This window comes from Euleptes europaea, chromosome 1, assembly GCF_029931775.1.
Source record: "Euleptes europaea isolate rEulEur1 chromosome 1, rEulEur1.hap1, whole genome shotgun sequence".
In the NCBI taxonomy this organism is placed as follows: domain Eukaryota; kingdom Metazoa; phylum Chordata; class Lepidosauria; order Squamata; family Sphaerodactylidae; genus Euleptes; species Euleptes europaea.
The window spans coordinates 118,575,559-118,595,743 of NC_079312.1; the positions used below are offsets into that span (position 1 = coordinate 118,575,559).

Below are 20,185 nucleotides of genomic sequence, written 5' to 3' on the forward strand. Positions count from 1 at the left end.
TTCTTCAGTGAGGCCATTTGTGCATGGTCAATTTTGATGCTCGCTCAAAGTTTGCTTAGCCATCTGGGAAATCTTATCCTATCTTCTCTTCGCTTTTTCAAAAATCAGATTGTGTAAAAGACTTTTTCATTGTAGAAGTTCCTTCGGGATGTTAAGGAGGCTTCCACGCCACCCTCTTGGACTGCCACCGGGACCTCTGCCTAGATGGAGGCCAGGGAGGCGACCGTGAATGCGAGTTCACAGCCCTCCCAGCAGAGAACTCTCCCACACCTCCAGAAGGGCTTTCGCTGGGGCAACAGGGGCTGATTCGGTTCACCCCCCCACCACCACCACCAGTGAGCTGCTCAGAGAAGAGAGGGAGGGAGAATATATTGGGTGCTGTGGAACACAGGCAGGACGGTGCTGCTGCAGTTGTCTCGTTTGGGGGCTTCCTAGAGGCACCTGGCTGGCCACTGGGTGAACTGACTGCTGGCCTTGGTCTGGTCCAGCATGGCTTTTCTTATGTTCTTATGCTCCTAGAAGGGCAGGCCACGCGGCTGCGGACTGCTTTGGTGCAAACTGCGCACGGTCGCTAGGAAAGGCATTGGAGCCGAAGCTTTGAATTCCCCTCCAGGCGGCCGAACCCACCTTTTTGTTTTGCAAAGTGAGTGAACATCACTGCGGGCGCTCGGCTGAGCGAGAAGCAGTGGTGAAAGCAGGTTAGCGTTTCCTGGAAGGGCAGGTGGCTTTGCAGTCCCCCGCCCTGGCCCGTGGAGCCGCCGCACGCCCCTCCTTGAAAGAAACCGGCCCGAGGGGCCCAAAGGCGCGCTGGGAACGAAGCAGCGAGGTGGTCCAGAAGTTCGGACCAGACCCAATTCAATCAAGAGAGTTTCCGTCTAGACATTAGGAAGAATTTTCTAACAGTTACAGCGGTTCCTCAGCGGAACAGGCTTCCTCGGGAGGTGTTTAAGCAGAGGCTAGATGGCTGAGGTCTCCTTCCCTGGAGGTGTTTAAGCAGAGGCTAGATGGCCATCTGTCAGCAATGCTAATTCTATGACCTTAGGCAGCTCATGAGAGGGAGGGCATCTTGGCCATCTTCTGGGAATGGAGTAGGGGGTCACTGGGGGTGTGTGGGGGAGGTAGTTGTGAAATTCCTGCATTGTGCAGAGGGTTGGACTAGGTGACCCTGGCGGTCCCTTCCAACTCTATGATTCTGTGTGCCTGCCCACCTGTCGGGCCTCCGCGTCAGCTCCCATCCTCTGCCCCCTAAAAGAATCCCCAGCGCGCAGGCCGAGAAGGAGAAAGCTTATGGGGTGGTTTCCCCCACACGCTGACTGTGGTCAGCCACTGGCTTTCCCCTCTGGATCTACTTCTCCCTTTTCCCCACCCCGTCAGTCCCAGAGTTGGTCTGCCCCCCCCCCTGCCCCGCGTGTGCGATGCGTGTGAGAACCCAGAAAGCAGCGAAGCCTTTATGGCGATCCCTTCGGGCACCTGGCTGGGCAGCGGCTCCCGCGGGGAGTCGGATTTCCGCGGAGGAGTTGGTCTTGGCAGGAGAAGCTCTCTGACGTCTCGGCAGACTCCTTTTCGGACTCTCCCAAAAGCCCGCCGGCGTCTTATTTGCCAACAGGGAGGTTGTGCCTGCACCCCCCCCCCCACCAGAAGAATATCGCTTCATCCAGACCCACCTTTCTCTGGATAATCTGGGGTCCAGTCGGATGTTCAGGGGCTCTCTGGCTTTGTGTGCCCGAGCGCTGAGCCTCATTTTCGAGAGCAATCCCAAACAAGGCGCCGGCGGGGCGGAGTTCGATTCCAGTTTGCGAAAGTCCAGTTCTCGGGCGCAAAAGTGCAAAGACACCCCCGCGTTCATCCTTCTGTGCGTGTGTGAGGCCGTGAAGGAGGAATGCACCTCTTAGGTGAAAATACCAGATCTCATAAAAGGCCTTAGACCAGGTATGCATGGGAGGTTTTGCCTTGGATTTGCAGCTCATTTTCCCCATTCCAAATGGGGAAATGCACATTTCCCCCATTCCAAATTCTCAAAACTCTGCATGGGGGCTTATTTTTGAGAACTCAGATGAGAGAAAAAAAATGTGCATCTACAGAGCGGCAAACCCAAGGCAAAACCTCCCGTGCCCAAAGGAAACAGTGGCGGGCTCCCGCAACAGGGTCCAAGAATTTTAACGGGCACTCGATTGCATGCGTCAGGACGCAGCTGGGTTTCTTCTGTACAAAAAATAGATGGACGGCCACAGCAACCGGAGAGGTTCTTTCGAGAACACGTGTAACCTGTTGTCAAAATTTGAAGGAAGAGACTGGGAAGAGAGGGCTCTCTGTCAAAAACCGAGATAAAGCTTTTAATTCGCTGGAGGCACGCGAGCCCCTGGGTACTAGAACATTTTGCACCAATTTGCACGGTTAATATTGAGACAAGCAAAGAAATACCCTCCCTTCTTTCTTTGTAATGTGTAATACAGTTGGGAGGAAGTGAGGGGGACAGACGGCTTGTGGCCTTGCTGAGTGGCTGCCTGTTTTCGTCTGGCCAAGTACTGCATTAAGCGCGTTATGTTGGCCAGGGAGGAGGGCACCTCTTGGCCCAGCACACGCCAGGCCGAAGCCCCTGGGAGGCTATGAGTGTGTGTGGACTGTGACCCCATGAGCTTTAGAAAGCTCATCGGATTTGGGAAAACGGAATCTTACTGATTCTGGAATCTTTCTGGAGCTGCAGAGAGCCAGCGTGGTGTAGTGGTTAAGAGCGGTGGTTTGGAGCAATGAAGTCTGATCCCGAGAACCGGGTTTGATTCCCCACTCCTCCACATGAGCGGCGGGGGCTAATCTGGTGAACTGGATTTGTTTCCCCACTCCTACACAAGCGAGCTGGGTGACCTTGCGCTAGTCACAGCTCTCTCAGCCCCACCTACCTCACAGGGTATCTGTTGTGGGGAGGGGAAGGTGATTGTAAGCCGGTTTGATTCTTCCTTAAGTGGTAGAGAAAGTCGGCATATAAAAACCAACTCTTCTTCCTCTTCTGCGTGCCCGACTTCGACACACTGGAGCACATGCGACTTACCAGGAAAGGAGAACACTGTGACCCAGTCTTGGTCTCTCCCCAGGGCTCACCCTCTTTCTGGGAGGGCTGCTCCCCATCGGGTCCCCACGAGCCGGGCCAGCCTTGTCCACAAGCGTTCTCTGTTCCCCACCCCTCCCCACCCTCTTCTTGGGGACTTCGCCATCCCATGCAGGAGCTGCTGCCCTTCTCTCTCACCACGGCTGGCGTCCCGATCTCCCGATCTCTCCCCCACCCCAAGAGCAAATGCAGAAGCGCGGAGAACTTGGCGCCTCTCTAGAAGAGTCGGTTTTTATATGCCGACTTTCTCTACCACTTAAGGGAGACTCAAACCGGTTTACAATCACCTTCCCTTCCCCACAACAGACACCCTGTGAGGTAGGTGGGGCGGAGAGAGCTGTGACTAACCCAAGGTCTCGCAGCTGGCTTCTTGTGTAGGAGTGGGGAAACAAATCCAGCTCACCAGATTAGCCTCCGCCGCTCGTGTGGAGGAGAGGGGAATCGAACCGGTCTCCAGATCAGACTCCACCGCTCCAAACCACTACACCACGCTGGCCCTACAGCTCACCTAGGGCTGATCGGGCAGACACCCACCCTCCGCTCTTCCCCTTCCTCTCTTGCAGGGAAGGAGGCGTCGGCAGCCTTCCCTCCGGCAACCCCACTGCTCCCCCCCCCCATCCACGGCTGACCCTGCCTGCGCAGGTTCCGCCTCCTCCGCTTGGCGGCGGAGATCCCGAGGGGGTCCGGATCCCGCCCGGGTTTGATCGCACCCCTTCCACCTCCCTCCTCTCCCCGCCGGGGCTCCTCCCTCTCCGTGCAAGAAGCGCTTCCCAGCCGGGCGGCCACCCCTTCTCCTCCTCCTCCCCCCCCCCGCCGTCCCCGCCCCCGGTCCTGCTTCCCCGCTAGTGGATGTCGTAGTCGCCTCTTCCCCCGCGCGAGCCCGCGGGGTGTCACTCCTCCGGGATGACCTCAGCCCCGGCCCCAGCCCGGCGCCTCACTCGCTTCGGGCGTCCGCCGAGCCTGGCTGCTCGCGGGGGCCGCCGGACGATGGCAGCCGGCCGGCACCCCTGAGCCACTCCCGCCGCCTGGAGCTGTCCGCGGCGCGGGAAGCGGCCCAGCGACCCGCTGCCCTCCCTCCGGCCACTGCCCAGCCAGACAAGGTAGAGGGACCGAGGGGGGAATCAGCCCCGGGGAAGAGACGCCGAGGGGACCCCGGAGCCATTTCTGCACGGGAGGTTTTGCCTTGGCTTTGCCGCTCTCTAGTTGCACACCCCCCCCATCTGAATTCTGGGGGGCTTAGTGTTGAGTTTGGAGAATTCGGATGGGGGGAAATGTGCATCGAAAGAGTTGCAAATCCAAGGCAAAACCTCCCGTGCAGAAATGGCCCCGGGGTTCCTGGGCGCTTCTGCTCCTGGCGCAGGGGAGGGAGGGAGGGAGGGAAGCAACCTGGGGGGCTGGAAGGATGGTGCTTCCCGGAGGAGGAGGTCGAGAGGTTCCTCCCGAGCGCCTCTCCGAGCGAGGCGGGGGGCTCCGCCTGGGTGTCTCTTGCCGTGCGCTGCGCTCCTGGAGCCTTCCTCCCAGAGGGCTCATCCGCTTGGTTACAGGGAACATCGGACGGGAACCCCCACCTCGGAGTCCCGTGCCGACGAAGGCAGGGAGCTTTTTCTGCCCGGAGAAGAGTCCTGTGCATCTCCAAAGCTTGCCTCGGATCGGTCCAATAAGACGCCCTCTTGTTCCGAACCGCTTGGGATTTCCTCTCCTGCTCTGTGCGGTTTACCTGCCGTTTCTCCCTCTCTCGCGGGCGCTAACAAAAATTATGCATGGGAAGTTTTTCCTTGGATGTGTCGCTCTCTAGATGCACATTTCCCCCGTCTGAATTCTCAGAACTCTGCATGTGGGCTTATTTTTTAGTTTTAAGAATTTGGGTGGGGGAAATGTGCATCAAGAGAGCGACACATCCAAGGCAAAACCTCCCGCGCATAAACGGTCGCGATTTGGTGCCATGATTGGTTGCAGGAAGGATTTCACTCGGTTTAGATCTCAGTAACTTTGAGGAAGGGGGCTGTGGACGGGTTTAAACCGGCACCGGCACGCCCCCCTTTCTCTTATTTCCCGCTGGCGGCCAGAAGCACAAGCCAGGTATATGCCCTAGGAAAGCTTAAGGAGGTTGAGGCGCTTGCGACGTTTACTTTGGAGTAATCTGTCGAAAGCATCGAAAGGCACACAGGTTCAGTCCGCAGAACCCAAGGTTGAAATCCTATGCTCAAGTCCATAGAATTAAATCCAGCCGCATTCAGATGGACTTACCTCCTAATGGGATCGGACTGCAAGTCACAACCCGAAAACAGAGAATTTCGTTGAAATCAGTTCCAGAAAAACAGCTTCTTTCTCTTGTCCCGCGCTTGGCTGGGGGTGGGGGATTCCGCTGGGTTTAAACCCCGATGATTTGCTTGAACCGGGTAGGATCCCTGTCTCACTTACGGGACATATTCTAATCTAACTGTGGCTGCCTGGGTGCAAGGTAAGAAGGTGGGTTTGTAATACATCCCAGACTTCTGTAAATTGGGACTCCGATCCAGTCCTCCTCATTGAATCGTCAGCTGGCGCCTCTTCCTTTAGTAAGATCATTTCAAAGTCATGGCAAACCTCTTCGGTGCTAGCAAACCTATTGGTGTCGAGGGTCTGGGGACTAGGATGCGTTTAGGGCTTGAAGCAACAGGAAAGCTCCAATGTGGGATTTGTTTCCACCACGTTAGCGGAAGGCGGGCCGCGGCCGCCGCTCCGGAGGGTTCGCTGGCTGCTTCCTTCCCGGATCAGCCACTCTCTTGGCAGCTCAGTCGTGGAGGCAGGGCCGCGGGATTTCAGTCCCGTGCAAATCAGCGCCCCATCCTCAACGCACTGCTGGGAAGCCAGCTTCGCAGATTTCCCTGGGATGGACTTGCGCACAAAGAATGAGATCTGAACGGGATTTTATTTCCAGCTCCCCTGTTTAAAACCCTGGCGAGCCGGGTTGGTTTCCCCACTCCTCCACATGGCACCAGCTGGGTGACCTTGGGCCAGGTACAGTTCTCTTCCAGCTCTCTCAGCCCCACCTGCCTCACAAGGTATCTACTGTAGGGAGAGGAAGGGAAGGAGATTGTAAACCGGTTTGATTCTCCTTAAAAGGTAGAGAAAACCGGCATATCAAGACCAAGGGCGCTTTCACACATACTGAATAATGCACTTTCAATGCGCGTTAAGGATCGTTTGCAAGTGGATTTTGCTATTTGGCACAGGAAAACCCAGTTGCAAGGTGGGTTGAAAGCGGGCTGAAATTGCATTACTTGGCATGCATTAAAGCGCCCCAACTCTGCTTCTAAAACGGGGGCGTCTGTAGCTTGTCCGAAGCCCTGCAGAATGGGTTTCAGGCACTGTTGCCGCTTATGCACGGGAGGTTTCGCCTCGGATTTGCCGCTCTCTGGATGCGCATTTCCCCCCATCCAAAATCTCAGAACTCTGCATGGGGGCTTGTTGTTGAGTTCTGAGAATTTGGATGGGGGGAAATGCGCATCTAGAGAGCGGCAAACCTCCCGTGCATAAGCGGCTTCTGTCCCCCCCCCCTCCTTCCCTTTAGCCTTGGCCAAGATGGCAGAGGCGGGCGGCGCGAAGAGTCCCGTTGGTGCGGATCTCGGGAGTTTAGTACGGGCTCGAGCTTTGCGAGGAGAGCCAGCCCGAACACTTGGTTTTTTTATATGCCGACTTTCTCTACCACTTAAGGGAGCCTCAAACCGGCTTCCCTTCCCCTCCCCACAACAGACACCCTGTGAGGCAGGCGGTGTTGGAAAATCTGCCCTTCCAGGACGGTGTCCCTTGCCAGCACATTGAGAGGGGGAACTGACCACAAAGTCCGATAGACAGACAGGACAGGGGGAAGGTCATCTCCAGTGACACCTTGCCCTCATTTCCTGCCCCTTTGCTGTTTAGAGGATGTCTTGTCAGGGAAACGTCCCTTCTCTCTCTCTCTCCCCTTTCACGGGAATATCTCCAGGACAGATATTTCAACAGGTGGGGCTGAGCGGGACTGGCCCAAGGTCGCCCAGCTGTTTTCGTGTGTAGGAGCGGGGAAACAAATTTAGTTCCCCAGATCGGCCTCCGCCGCTCATGGGGAGGAAGCGGGGGATCAAACCCGGTCCCCCAGGTCAGCCGGCACCGCTCCAAAGCAGCGCTCTTAACCACTGCCCCAGGCTGGCTCCCCGTCCACACATCACAATTACCCCTCGCCCTTTCAAGCGAGGCGGGCTGGAGTTTGGGACTCCGGGGCGCGCGCGCGCTCTCTGCCTCTCCCCCCCACCCGGGGCCCTTTCCCGCGCGCGCGCAGAGCCACCCCTCCCTCCCCAGCAGCCCAGTCGGAGCCAGGGAGGGTCTCGGGTACCCCCCCCCCCCCACTGCGCCGAGCTGACCCCGAGCTGACCCAAGGCCGAGCTGACCCGCGCTTTCTCTCTCTCCCTCCCTCCCCCCCCCACCCCACAGGTCGCTTCTCCCGCCCTTCTGGCCGCGCCCTCGTCAGCCGGGATGTGTCCGTCGGCCTGGGTGGCGCTGGCGGCGTGCCTGGCGGCGGGGGTGCGCGGCGGCGGGGGCGGGCTGGGCATGTTCGCCGTGCCGCCGGCGCCGCAGCCGGACCCCTGCTACGACGAGACGGGCCAGGCGCGCCGCTGCATCCCGGACTTCGTGAACGCCGCCTTCGGGCAGGAGGTGAGGGCGTCGAGCACGTGCGGCCGCCCTCCGGCGCGCTACTGCGTGCTGGGCGAGCCCGGCGGGGGCGAGGAGGGCCGGGGGCGCGCGTGCCACGTGTGCGACGCCGGCGACCCCCGGCGCGCGCGGCCGGCCGCCTACCTGACCGACCTCAACAACCCGCACAACCTGACGTGCTGGCAGTCGGAGAGCTTCGTGCAGCACCCGCGCAACGTGACGCTGGCGCTGGCGCTGGGCAAGAAGTTCGAGGTGACCTACGTGAGCCTGCAGTTCTGCTCGCCCCGCCCGGAGTCGATGGCCATCTACAAGTCCATGGACGGCGGCAAGGCCTGGGTGCCCTTCCAGTTCTACTCCACCCAGTGCCGCAAGATGTACAACCGGCCCAGCCGCGCCCCCATCACCAAGCAGAACGAGCAGGAGGCGGTGTGCAGCGACGCGCCCGCCGACCCGCGGCCCCTGGCCGGCGGCCTCATCGCCTTCAGCACCCTCGACGGCCGGCCCTCGGCCCACGACTTCGACAACTCGCCCGTCCTGCAGGACTGGGTCACGGCCACCGACATCAAGGTGGTCTTCGGCCGCCTCCACACCTTCGGCGACGAGAACGAGGACGACTCGCAGCTGGCCCGCGACTCCTACTACTACGCCGTCTCCGACCTGCAGGTGGGCGGGCGCTGCAAGTGCAACGGCCACGCCGCCCGCTGCGTCCGCGACCGCGACGGCGGCCTCGTCTGCGACTGCAAGCACCACACCGCCGGCCCCGAGTGCGACCGCTGCAAGCCCTTCCACTACGACCGGCCCTGGCAGAGGGCCACCGCCCGCGAGGCCAACGAGTGCGTCGGTGAGTGCCCCCCCCCGCGCCTCCCCGCGTGGGAGGGCGCCAGGGGCCGGGTCGCGCCGGGGCTGGGACCCCGCGGGAAGGAGGGGGGGTTAGAAAAGGTCGAATCGTAGAGTTGGAAGGGTCATCTACCCCAAGTCCCTGCGCAATGCAGGAAAGTCACAACTACCTCCCCCGCCCACACACACCCAGTGACTCCTACTCCATGCCAGGTGTGCTTCATCCATGCACAAAACAAAACAAACCTAACGGAAAAAGCATCCACACTAACAGTGAATCATAGAATTATAGAGGTGGAAGGCACCATCAGGGTCATCTAGTCTAACCCCCTGCACAATGCAGGAAACACACAACTACCTTCCCCCCCACCCCCAGTGACTCCTACTCCATGCCCAGAAGATGGCCAAGGTGCCCTCCCTCTCATGATCTGCCTAAGGGCATAGAAGCAGCATTGCTGACAGATGGCCATCTAGCCTCTGCTGAAACACCTCCAGGGAAGGAGTGCTTACCACCTCCCGAGGAAGCCCGCACAACTTAAGATCTCTTACCATTTATCCATGGGAAGTTTTGCCTTGGATCTGCTGCTCTCTAGATGCACTTTTCCCCCATCTGAATTCTCAAAACTCTGCATGGGGGCTTATTTTTGAGTTTTGAGAATTCAGGTGGAGAAAATGTGCATACAGAGAGCGGCAAATCCAAGGCAAAACTTCCCATGTATATAGCCTTTCAGTCTCAGGTTCCTCCAGGTGGAACATCATATTTTTTGCTACATAAAAAAAAGACCCCATGCAAATAGCACAGCATGGAAAATAGTAACTAGCCCTGTGGGAAATGAAAGGGGCTGGAACTCTCCCCAATGCACTTCTTTTCTACTATATGGGAGAGCGTTCATAATGTACCCTCCACCTGCCTTCGGAAGAAGTACAATCTATTCCGCCATCTTGCCATAGGCAGCCAATGCTTCATATCGCTGTAAGCCCAATGCTTTCCCATGGAGCCAGTTCATACATAGGGGGCTGTCCAAGTTCCTATATGGAGCAGCCTTCTGCAAGAGGTCCACCTCCAACCACAGATAGATGGGAGGTACTTATATTGATGTGGGGTACTTTGCACATGCTCATAGGTTTCCTCTCTTTCAATATTCAGCTGAACTCCCCCTATGACCTGGCTCTGAACCTTAGCACTAAAAAGCCCGGTGCTTGCTGTCTCCAGTTAATTGGAGTCCTTCCTTAAATGTGTGCCGATGTCCTATGACCCGCACTTAAAATCACTCAGAAGTGTTTTGGGGAAATGAAACACTCCAGCGGCTAGTTGTTTTCAAAGTTAAAATTTATTGAGCACCTCAGACAGATGGGAGCTGGCTATGCTGATGCAGTGGGGGAAGAAACCGCTCTTTGTATGCGTTCACAAGTACTGCCTGGGCCTATCAATCTGTTTATTTTATTTGAACATTTCATCCTGGCTTCCACATTAAAAAAAGGGGGCATTACTCCATTGAATGGGCATAGTTTGAGCCTAAAAGTTACTCAGACTTTGGGGTTGAGTCTTAGGGAATCTTAAGTTAAATCAAGCCGTGCTTTAGTTCTGTGCCAAATATGTGGCTGTTCTGTGATCTGGCTGGCTTGGAAGAATCCTAAATTAATTAAATAGAAGCATAGAGTTGGAAGGGACCACCAGGGTCATCTAGTCCAACCCCCTGCACAATGCAGGAAATTCACAACTACCTCCCCCCCACACACACCCAATGACCCCTACTCCATGCCCAGAAGAGAGCCAATGTGATGGAAATCAGCCTGTTGGACTGGGACCGAGACTGGGTTCAAATCTGCATTCAGCCAAGGCTGTTAACTGAGTGTTCTTGGCCCAGTCACGCTGGGAGCACTGTGGGAGTGAAGAGGATGCTTCCTTGGGCTCCCTGAATCCAGGACAGGTTAAAAATGCTAGCCAGGCGGGAGCTGACTGCGCTGACTCACTGAGCACCGACTCAAAAGACCAGTTACGCATGGGAGGTTTTGCCTTGGATTTGCTGCTCTCTGGATGCACATTTTCCCCTTCTAAATTCTCAAAGCTCTGCATGGTGGCTTATTTTTGAGTTCTGAGAATTCGAATGGGGAAAATGCGCATCTCGAGAGCTGCAAATCCAAGCCAAAACCTCCCATGCATAATTTGCCAAAGGTACTTTTCTGCATCTCTTCACTTGTGCCAGACTTCCAGGACGAGCCTTGGCTGAAACTGAGTCGTGAAGTAGTTGTATCATTGTTTGTTCCTGCACATAAAAGAGCCTCTTCGGAGACAGATCTTCCGAGATGTCATTTTCCCTAGCACGGAAAGACAAAAGTTACCCTTCCGTGGGTCGCCCAACCCTCAGCGGCCCAGATGCCTTGCCATGAAAAGAAAGAAAAGGGGGCTTGCACCTTTATGCTTGAGGCTGACTCTTGAGTGCGAAGAACAGCCAAGGACTTCCCTTGTCCCGCACACGCTCAGAGCTCTCCTTTGAATGGGACATGAACGTCTGCGACCGTTTTGGTAATGCCGGCAGTTCTTCCCACCACGGGGTTCATTCGTGTCCTCGTTTCCAGCCCACTTGGCCTCAAGTAGGCTTCGGTCCAAGTCTTTCGGCTACTTAAATTAAGCCTGGCAGGAAATTAATTTCCCGTCCTTTCCTCCCCAGTTAAGGCCCCCCTCTTCCCCTGCCCCCAATTCAGTGCAGCCTTTTATTCCAAGAGAGGTGGGAGGAGGGGAAACAGGTGAAACTGCAGGCTGGGATTGTGTCTCCTGACCTCTTTCCCTTTGGTCGGTCAAGTCCCCAGAGAGGCAGGACCAGCCAGAGTCGGCCTTTCGTCGACTCATGGCGACCCTATGAATCAAAGTCCTCCAAAATGGCCTATCTTTGACAGTCTTGCTCAGGTCTTGCAAACTGAGGGCTGTGTGGCTTCCTTGATGGAGTTAATCCATCTCTTTTTGGGTCTTCCTCTTTTCCTGCTGCCCTCAACGTTTCCTAGCATGACTGTCATGGAATCATAGAATTGGAAGATCTAGTCCAACCCCCTGCACAATGCAGGAATTTCACAACTGCCTCCCCCCACACCTCCAGTGACCCCTACTCCATGCCCCAGAAGATGGCCAAGATGCCCTCCCTCTCATGAACTGCCTAAGGTCATAGAATCAGCATTGCTGATAGATGACCATCTAGCCTTTGCTTAAACACCTCCAGGGAAGGAGCACTTACCACCTCCCAAGGAAGCCTGTTCCACTGAGGAACGGCTCTAACTGTTAGAAAGTTCTTCCTAATGTCTAGATGGAAACTCTTGATTTAATTTTAACCCATTGGTTCTGGTCCGACCTTCTGGGGCAACAGAAAACAACCCTCTGTCTTTTCCAGTGACTCTTGTCTTTTCTTCTCATAATGTGACCAAAATATGATGGCCTCAGTTTAATCATTTTAGTTTCTAGAGCCAGTTTAGGCTTTATTTGATTTAAAACCCACTGTTTTTCCAGCTCAATATTCTCCATACCTCGGCTTCCGAGAGGCTGTGGGCAGGAGGGAGAAAGGGGGAGCTGCGAATGAAGCAGCAGGAAGAGGTTCCTAGGAGTGGGGGTTGCAGAGGTTGTCTAGGAAGCCGACAGGGGTCATTTGGAGAGGCCGGCGACTCTGCCCGGGCTCTCCACCCGCGATCCCAGCCTTTCCCGACGGCAATTTTGCCATCGCTTGGACCAGACGCTGTTACTGGACCCAGCTGAACCAAAGAAAAGAAGCCCGCCTGCCTCTTTCAATGCGTTGTTTTGGCCCGGCAAAGCCGCGCAGCGCTGAGACGGAATGGCAGCTCTTTGGGGCAGCGCTGAACCAGAGAGGAACGAAGGAGCGGAAAGAGCTGGGCGATTGGAAACCGGGAGGGATGGTGCCTTCCAAAGGGGTCCCAGGCTAGCCAGGCTGCCAAGTTAGGTCGGATTTATCCCAGCGGTTGTGCCAGATGTGTAATATGGCCGAGTTGGTTTTAAAAAAAAACATAAACTGCACTTAAAATCATTCAGAAGTGTTGTGGGGAAATGAAACACTCTAGTGGTTACTTGTTTTCAAAACTTTATTTACTTCTTTCGCTCCTCAGTCCTCCTTAAACATATCAGTTTGAAAGTAGCTTCGGTTGAAACAAATGCATTCTGTTTGGGGACTGGATCCATTGATTTCAAGGGGGCTTTCTTACAAAACGGCCCCCTCTTAGTGGAATGGGAAGTGAACCCAGATAAGTTTTGAAAATGCGGTCATTAGAAAATGTTTAGCATTGCAATTTAAGCATACTTGGCTGGAAGTAAGTACCACTGTGATACCTTATGAATAAACTTGGTTACGGTCCGTTTGAAAGAATTAGAATTGTATTTAAGTATACCCTGATTAGCCCAGTATCATTAAGAATAATTGTGAAACTAATATTTCTTCACTTTTCACACCCAAAACAATTTAAAAAATGAGATAAAATCCAGTATTAGAGCTGCAATTGCCTGCAGACAAAGTAGCTTTCTTGGGAATACTTCTTAATGCATTCTTAGAAATCCAGCATAAACCCCCATTTCTCCAAAACAAACAAACAAAAAAGTTTCCCCTCCTCTAAAGTTCCTAGGGTTTCTTTTTTCTAACTTCTCACATCTTTATGGGAGATGGTTGCAGAGAGGTCCTTTCTGTGCTAAATGTCCTTGCACCCTAAAATATTGGCGGGGGGGGGCGGTGAGTAGTCTAGTCAGGAGCTGTAAGTATAAGAGATTCACAAATGGAAAAACTCATTTGCTTCCTCTGAAACACCCCTACAAACATCATGGCCCAGAGTCTCCTGCCCTGAGCTCAGGGCCTCCCCCCCCACCTCACCCCATAGCAGTTCAGTATTTTGCACAGCTGGGATGCCCTCAAAGCCCTCATTTTTCCAGGTTTATCACTGCCCTGTGCCTGGCCCACACACTTTCAGACAACTTTGTAATGCCACAGAATACTCAGATAGTCTGCGACCCCTTGATCAACGTGTTTCCCTGCTTCCCACAGCCTATTTGGGTTTTCTGAACTGCCAAAAGTCATTTAAATGGTTCCTCCCCCTCATAATAAAGCTCAGCCATGGCTACCTCACCATGAACTCAGATTTCAGAGTAGATTTTTGATTAAGGTAGCTTATATCCTGATATTCCTTCTCTGCCCAGACTTTTTACCTGGAGGAGCCTGACGTAAAGTTTTAAAAGTAATGTGTGACAGCTGTCTATACTCCTTGTATGACAATGTTTACAAACTGGAACTCAGAGAGATCTAATCATGGAAAAGAAGATCCTCTCACCCATCTCAGTACTCCCCTGTAATGACAGTACCATGCTGTTCCCCGCTCTCTTGGAAAACTAACATGCTTTGAAGCTGGTGTGCGGAGTCTCCTAAATGCTAGGAAGATAAAACTTAATATCAAATGACTGAAAATACACTAATGAAATATTTGGTGGAAGTGAGGCAATTAACATGATTAGTTTGATAACTGACATGGATACAAGAATGACAGGGATAATACATTAAGTTTTCATTTCACTCTGGTAAGGGGCTGCTGGAACTAGGAAAGATGCAAGCAGAAGCAGGAAATAATGGATTAATGTTGTTGATGAAATAGAATTCTTTTTAAATCAAATGTTTTTCCAAAAGGCACTGCTTTCATGGTCAGAGTCTCCTGAGCCAGCGTAGTGTAGTGGTCAAGAGCAGTGAACTCTAATCTGGAGAACTGGTTTGATTCCCCACTCCCCACAAGAGGGGTGGACTCTAATCTGGTGAACCAGGTTTGTTTCCCCACTCCTCCACATGAAGCCTGCTGGGTGACCTTGGGCGAGTCACAGTTCTCTTAGAACTCTCTCAGCCCCACCTACGTCACAGGGTGTCTGTTGTGGGGAGAGGAAGGAAAGGCAATTGTAAACCAGTCTGAAACTCCTTAAAGGTAGAGAAAATTGGGGTACAAAAACCAACTCTTCTTCTTCCTCCTCATTATTGCAGGAAATTGTTTTCCACAATTAGTTAATTCCTCTGGAGTGAAATGGGTGAATTCACAGGTCTTTTATTTAACTATGTTAGTAGATTGTTCTTAGAATAATAAGTAGTGACGGCTCTGTTTATTCCACGGATTCAAGGCATTTCCCCCCCCCCACACACACACACATCCTGCACCCATCCCCCTCTCTGTGATGGCTAACTCATTACTGAGGCATATGAAGAAGAGGAGTTGGTTTTTATATGCTGACTTTCTCTACCACTTAAGGGAGATTCAGACCGGCTTACAACCACCTTCCCTTTCCTTCCCCGTAACAGACACCCTATGAGGTAGGTGGGGCTGAGAGAGCTCTAAGAGCTGTGACTAGCCCAAGGTCACCCAGCTGGCTTCATGTGTAGGAGTGGGGAAACAAATTCAGTTCACCAGATTAGCCTCCACCGCTCATGTGGAGGAGTGGGGAATCAAACCTGGTTCTCCAGATCAGAGACCACCGCTCCAAACCACCGCTCTTAACCACTACACCACGCTGGCTCCCAGCTAATAATTGCTTTGGGTTTTATGGATCTTGCTTCAGAGCAGAAGGTGGCAGTACATTATCTACAAGGAATCAACAGGCCTACATTCATGAAAACAGCTGTTAGTTTCTGCTGAAAATTCCAGACAGTGCTCAGCCCAGCCTTCACTGGGCTTTTATTCGTGGCTATTTCTCTTGCTGTCACCGCCCCCCACTACTTTGTTTTGATTATGCATGCATTTTCCAACCTGCAGAGGTTGCCCCCCTCTCCCTGTGTGTTTTCCCCATGTTTTCTGGATGCTGGCATCCAGAAAATACAGGGGAAATGTACGGGGAGAGCAAGGCGACTAAGCAAAACAAAGCCCCTAAGTAGCTGGGGGTGACCATGAGGGGAACAGCCATGTGTAAAAGGCCATCAGGAGGAATACAGTGAGTACAACGGGCATTTAGTTTTGGGGGCACAACATGGTTAGTTGTTTAACATTTTATTTATACTAGGACTGGAGCTTTTAGGATTTTTCAATTTTGGCAGCGAAATATTTTGGCTGGAGTCCCTAATGATCCTATATTGGCTGTTCATCAATGACCTTGGTGAATTTCCTTCCAATTCATGCAAGTATGAATAAGTTTCTGAGTAAGTTCTGAATAATGTTCATTTATGCATAATGAATTATATTGTTTAATAGACAGTGGGTGCTGTTTGCTTTGGCTTTCATTTGTAAACTAAAGCAGCAGCACATGCACAGTTTTATTTGTACCAGTAAATCATAATCAGATGTGACTTTAAAGAGCTTTTTAATTTCTTTGCTCTTGAACACCAAGAATAATAACAATGCCAAATATTGGCAGCACATAGCAGTTGTTTGGGTCACTGTCTTCCTTTAGAAAATATGCTGTGATTTATTCCACATACAGGCATGGAGTTTGCAAAATGCTTGCTATATTCTTGTTCTGCCGAGACACCAATTCTCACATTTTGGTAGATTATCCCCCTCTAAACATAGTACTGCTTTACACAATCAGTCAGCTTACCTGAATGAATGTGTTCTTTTTTGCATGCTAAATATAGATTTTTAATTGTGTTTTTAAAGTAAGTTCAGCAGTATTATTTGTTCTTTCTATTTCACAAGGAATGTAGCTTTTGAACCTATATATATTATAGTATAACTTCAGAGCAATAACTCACTATAACTGCGTTGTGTCACTGATTCTTCTGTATTTAGCTGCAAGCAGAAATGAAATGGGAGTCCCACACACCACTTAACAGAGTGCTATTTCTTAATTTTTATTTCTCATAAAAACCCATTCCTACAATTAAGGTCCATGTCTTTTTGGAAGTAAATATCCCTTAGCAATCCCCTTCTTCCTGCAAAGCTCCTTTTTTGTTGTCTTCAGACAAACTGATTACTTCCTGTTCTCCAGTTTTGCTGATTCCCCCCCTCTGATTAATCTAAGGTTAATGATCAGAATTTGCTCAATTGGTGTGTGGGGAGGGTAAATGTGATTTTTTCCCTTGATAGTCTGCCTGAGTCACTGCTTATAACTCTTATTTTACTGTTTGACTGTAATAGCGCATATTTTTAAAATGGAAAACTACATCGACTGTCTAGTAATGTGATGTCATCCCATGGGTCAGTAATGACCCGGTGCTTGCATTGGGGACTGCCTTTCCCTTTCCCCCCTCTACCGTAAGGAATCTCAAAACGGCTCACAGTCACTTTCCTCTCCTCGCAACAGTCACCTTGTGAAGTAGGTGGGGCCGAGAGAGTTCTGAGAGAACTGTGTCTAGCCCAAGGTCACCCAGCGGGCTTCATGTGGAGGAGCGGGGAATCAAACCTGGTTCTCCAGATTAGAGTCCGCCACTCTTAACAACTACACCACTCTGGCTCTCACTGTAGTGAGGTAAAGGAAATGCAGCACAGGGGAGCTGTAGGCCTGCATCAGAAGTTGGAATCAGTGAAAACTGCCCCTTTCCCTCTATGGATATCCTCTGGGGGATCCAACTCAGCAACTTTACAGCTTGATAGCCCTCAGTAATAATTTAATTCAGCTGACATTAGATGTACTGTGCTGCTTGTCCAATGGCATATTCATATCAACGCTAACTAAAATATGCCTGTTTGGATTGTGCATTCTGTGTTGTACACAATATGGAACATGAATAGCAGTGTTATAAAGTCTAAAGCACTGTGGATGAAACCCTGTGCAAACTTCAAATGGGCAAGTGTTTTTTAATTCTTTGTCTCACATGCAAACAAAAAGTTATCCATAAGGAGTTCAGGCTTGAGGAGATACTGAAAAATATTCCCAGGGGTTAGGGAGTTTGTTTTGCTGAATGAGACCGAAGTTTGCTGATATTTTAATCCACTCCTGATAAAGAATGTTCTACTTGGGCGTTTTACTGCTGAAAACACTTAAAATATTTTGCGGGACAGAGGCTTGCAATGTTTCCCAAGTCTGTGGTTGAGCTCATGTTTAGGAAAACTAATTCAGAAACCACAGCAAGAGATTTGCAAAAGGCATCTTTTCACAGTCAGCGCTGGGAAAAACCAACCCATTGGTACCACATTGTGTTAGCTCTTAACTATGATATAACACAATGCTAATGAAGCAGAACAAGCATATTGAGTATTTCTCTGAGCCAGTACAGCTCTAAACCCTGAAAATCCCTACATCATAAGTTTAAAGTTCAGATCTCCCGAGCGCATACATACATATGCAAAAGTCCTTAGTGACAGTCATTTAGAAGACTATGAGGAACATCAAATGAACATGGAAAAAATGTATGAAGAGAACAAGGTGTGGTCCTTTGTCCTACACAATCTCATTCATTAAGAGAAGACGTTATAGAATAACCAGTAATTATGAGTTGCTAGTAGGGTTGTGCATATCCATAAACCCAAACTGAAAATAAACCCGAAATTAACTGTTTTGGCAATATTCGGTTTTGGTTTTACCAAATACCAAAAGCTGGGAATAAAACCAAAGCCAGATATCCGATTACCGAATCAGCTAAATAGATATTCTCCTCTTTTTTTTTTGGCTTTTCCCTATGGGAATTTTTTAAAATGAGCTCTGGGGGAGGCATTTTTGGAGGTAGAGTTCCCAAGGATCTGTCCTTGCACGAACCCCAAAATTTGGTGAAGTTTGGGTCAGGGGTCCAATTTTATGGGGTCTGGAATGGGTCACCCCCTCCTCCACAGAGAAGCATTGTAAACTTTACCATTTTGGAGGAGGGGTGACCCCTTCTGGACCTCATATAATCAGCCCCCCGACCCAATCTTCACCAAACTTCGGGGTTCATGCAAGGATAGCCCCTTGAAGCTACCCTGAAAATTTGGGAACTCTACCTCCAAAAATGCCCCCACATGAGCATCAAAACATCCCCATAGACTATAATGGACCCGAATTTTTCGGTAAACCTGGAAATAAAGTAGGTATGGGTATTCGGCTTATTCTGGGTTTACCGAAAAAATTGGGCCCAGTAAACCCAAACCCGAAATTTACCAAAAAAAAAAAAAAAACTTTTTTGCACAACCTTGGTTGCTAGCAAGATTCTCCTGATTTAGATGGGCAGGGCTTGATGAAGGGAGTGCTAAACTGTAACCGCTGGAGCACAATGACAGAGCCAGCTTTGGGTGCCCCTGGGCTGAAGCACATCAGAGCACTTCCTTCCAGTCATCCCACTCACATTGTAGCTGCTATGGGGAGGGGGCAGCTGATGCATTGGCCACGTTCAACACCACCTCCCTTCCATGTGAGGGAACTGAAGGGGCTATAGGGAGGGAGAAAGTGTCACTCACTGCCTCTAGGTGCTTCTTCAATTGAGAAACTTGGGCAGGGGGGGGAGGTCAGAAGTCAGAGATGCTTGCAGGGACTCCTGCAGCAGTCTCTTATGTGCCACTCAAAAAGCAACCATGGATCAAGTGAGAACCCTGCTGTCACTCCACACAGAAACTGTGTGCATGAGAACTACATGCTTGTTCCGAACCATCTACAAAGGCCGCTACCAACCACAGCTGGTATAGGGAGTGGGAGCAGGCTCATACTCTCCTTAGCAGTTTGTCGCTTTCTAGGCTTTAGATATCCATATGTGTCCAGCCATATTTATGACTGATGCTGCCTGCAGAGTGAGGGCCAAGGCATCCAGTGGCAGGGATGGAGGGAAGATTTTGCCCTTTCTACAATGGCATCCTCAAGTGCAGTGCTTTCATTTTTCCTTTATAAATTAATGACAGCCATTCGTATAGAACAAAATAGAAGTACACTCTGGAACATTGTTTAACTGAGGGGCTAAACTTCCTCTCTGCCTCTGGTGACCTCAGTAACCCCACCACTAATGATCAATGTATCTCCTATCAGCACAGGCTGCCTATACATCTGCAGGTCCCCACCTGCTTCTTAGTTATTATGCTAGAATATGACAAAACCTCCCTGACCTGGAAGGCCCAGGCTAGCCTGATCTCGTCAGATCTCAGAAGCTAAGCAGGGTCGGCCCTGGTTAGTATTTGGATGGGAGACCACCAAGGAATACCAGGGTTGCTGTGCAGAGGACCACTGGCAAACCACCTCCATTAGTCTCTTGCTATGAAAACCCCAAAAGGGGTTGCCATAAGTCGACTGCGACTTGACGGCACTTTACACACACACACACATGACAAAACATCAGCAAGTGGTTTTTATGTAGACAGAAAATTTCTATAGCACTTTTTCTTGATTTATTATGCTTCGATCAGTGCTTTCTACTAATGTGTTGCAGTCATAATACAGGACTATGGTGTTTTATGCATGGTCACTTTAACCTCCTTTATTCCCCGTTTCAGCCACGATCTGTTAGTCCCCCTGCATCTCCATCCCTTCTGTCATTGACCATTCTCTGAAGCTTCATTTACCCCATTTTCTTTGTCCTTTCACCTTTCCTAGACTCCCCAATGACACTTATCAAACTTCCTTTTCTTTGGCCTCTTCATTTCCTGTGTACACATGTAAATGCCATCAAGTGGCTGACTTACCCGAAGGTGTTTTCAAGGCAAGTGGTTTGCCTTTATCTTCCTCTGAAGAAT

General features: G+C 51.3%; 1 protein-coding gene across 1 annotated transcript in view; it reads left to right on the forward strand.

The window, feature by feature from the left end:
- NTN1 (netrin 1) overlaps positions 1-20,185 on the forward strand; it is a 221,884-nt gene that overhangs the window by 53,084 nt on the left and 148,615 nt on the right. Inside the window, exons 4-7 of the mRNA XM_056848173.1 lie at positions 1,375-1,520; positions 1,639-1,860; positions 3,950-4,203; positions 7,553-8,612. Coding sequence (XP_056704151.1) covers positions 1,375-1,520; positions 1,639-1,860; positions 3,950-4,203; positions 7,553-8,612 — 1,682 coding nt within the window. The remainder of the gene's footprint in view (positions 1-1,374; positions 1,521-1,638; positions 1,861-3,949; positions 4,204-7,552; positions 8,613-20,185) is intronic.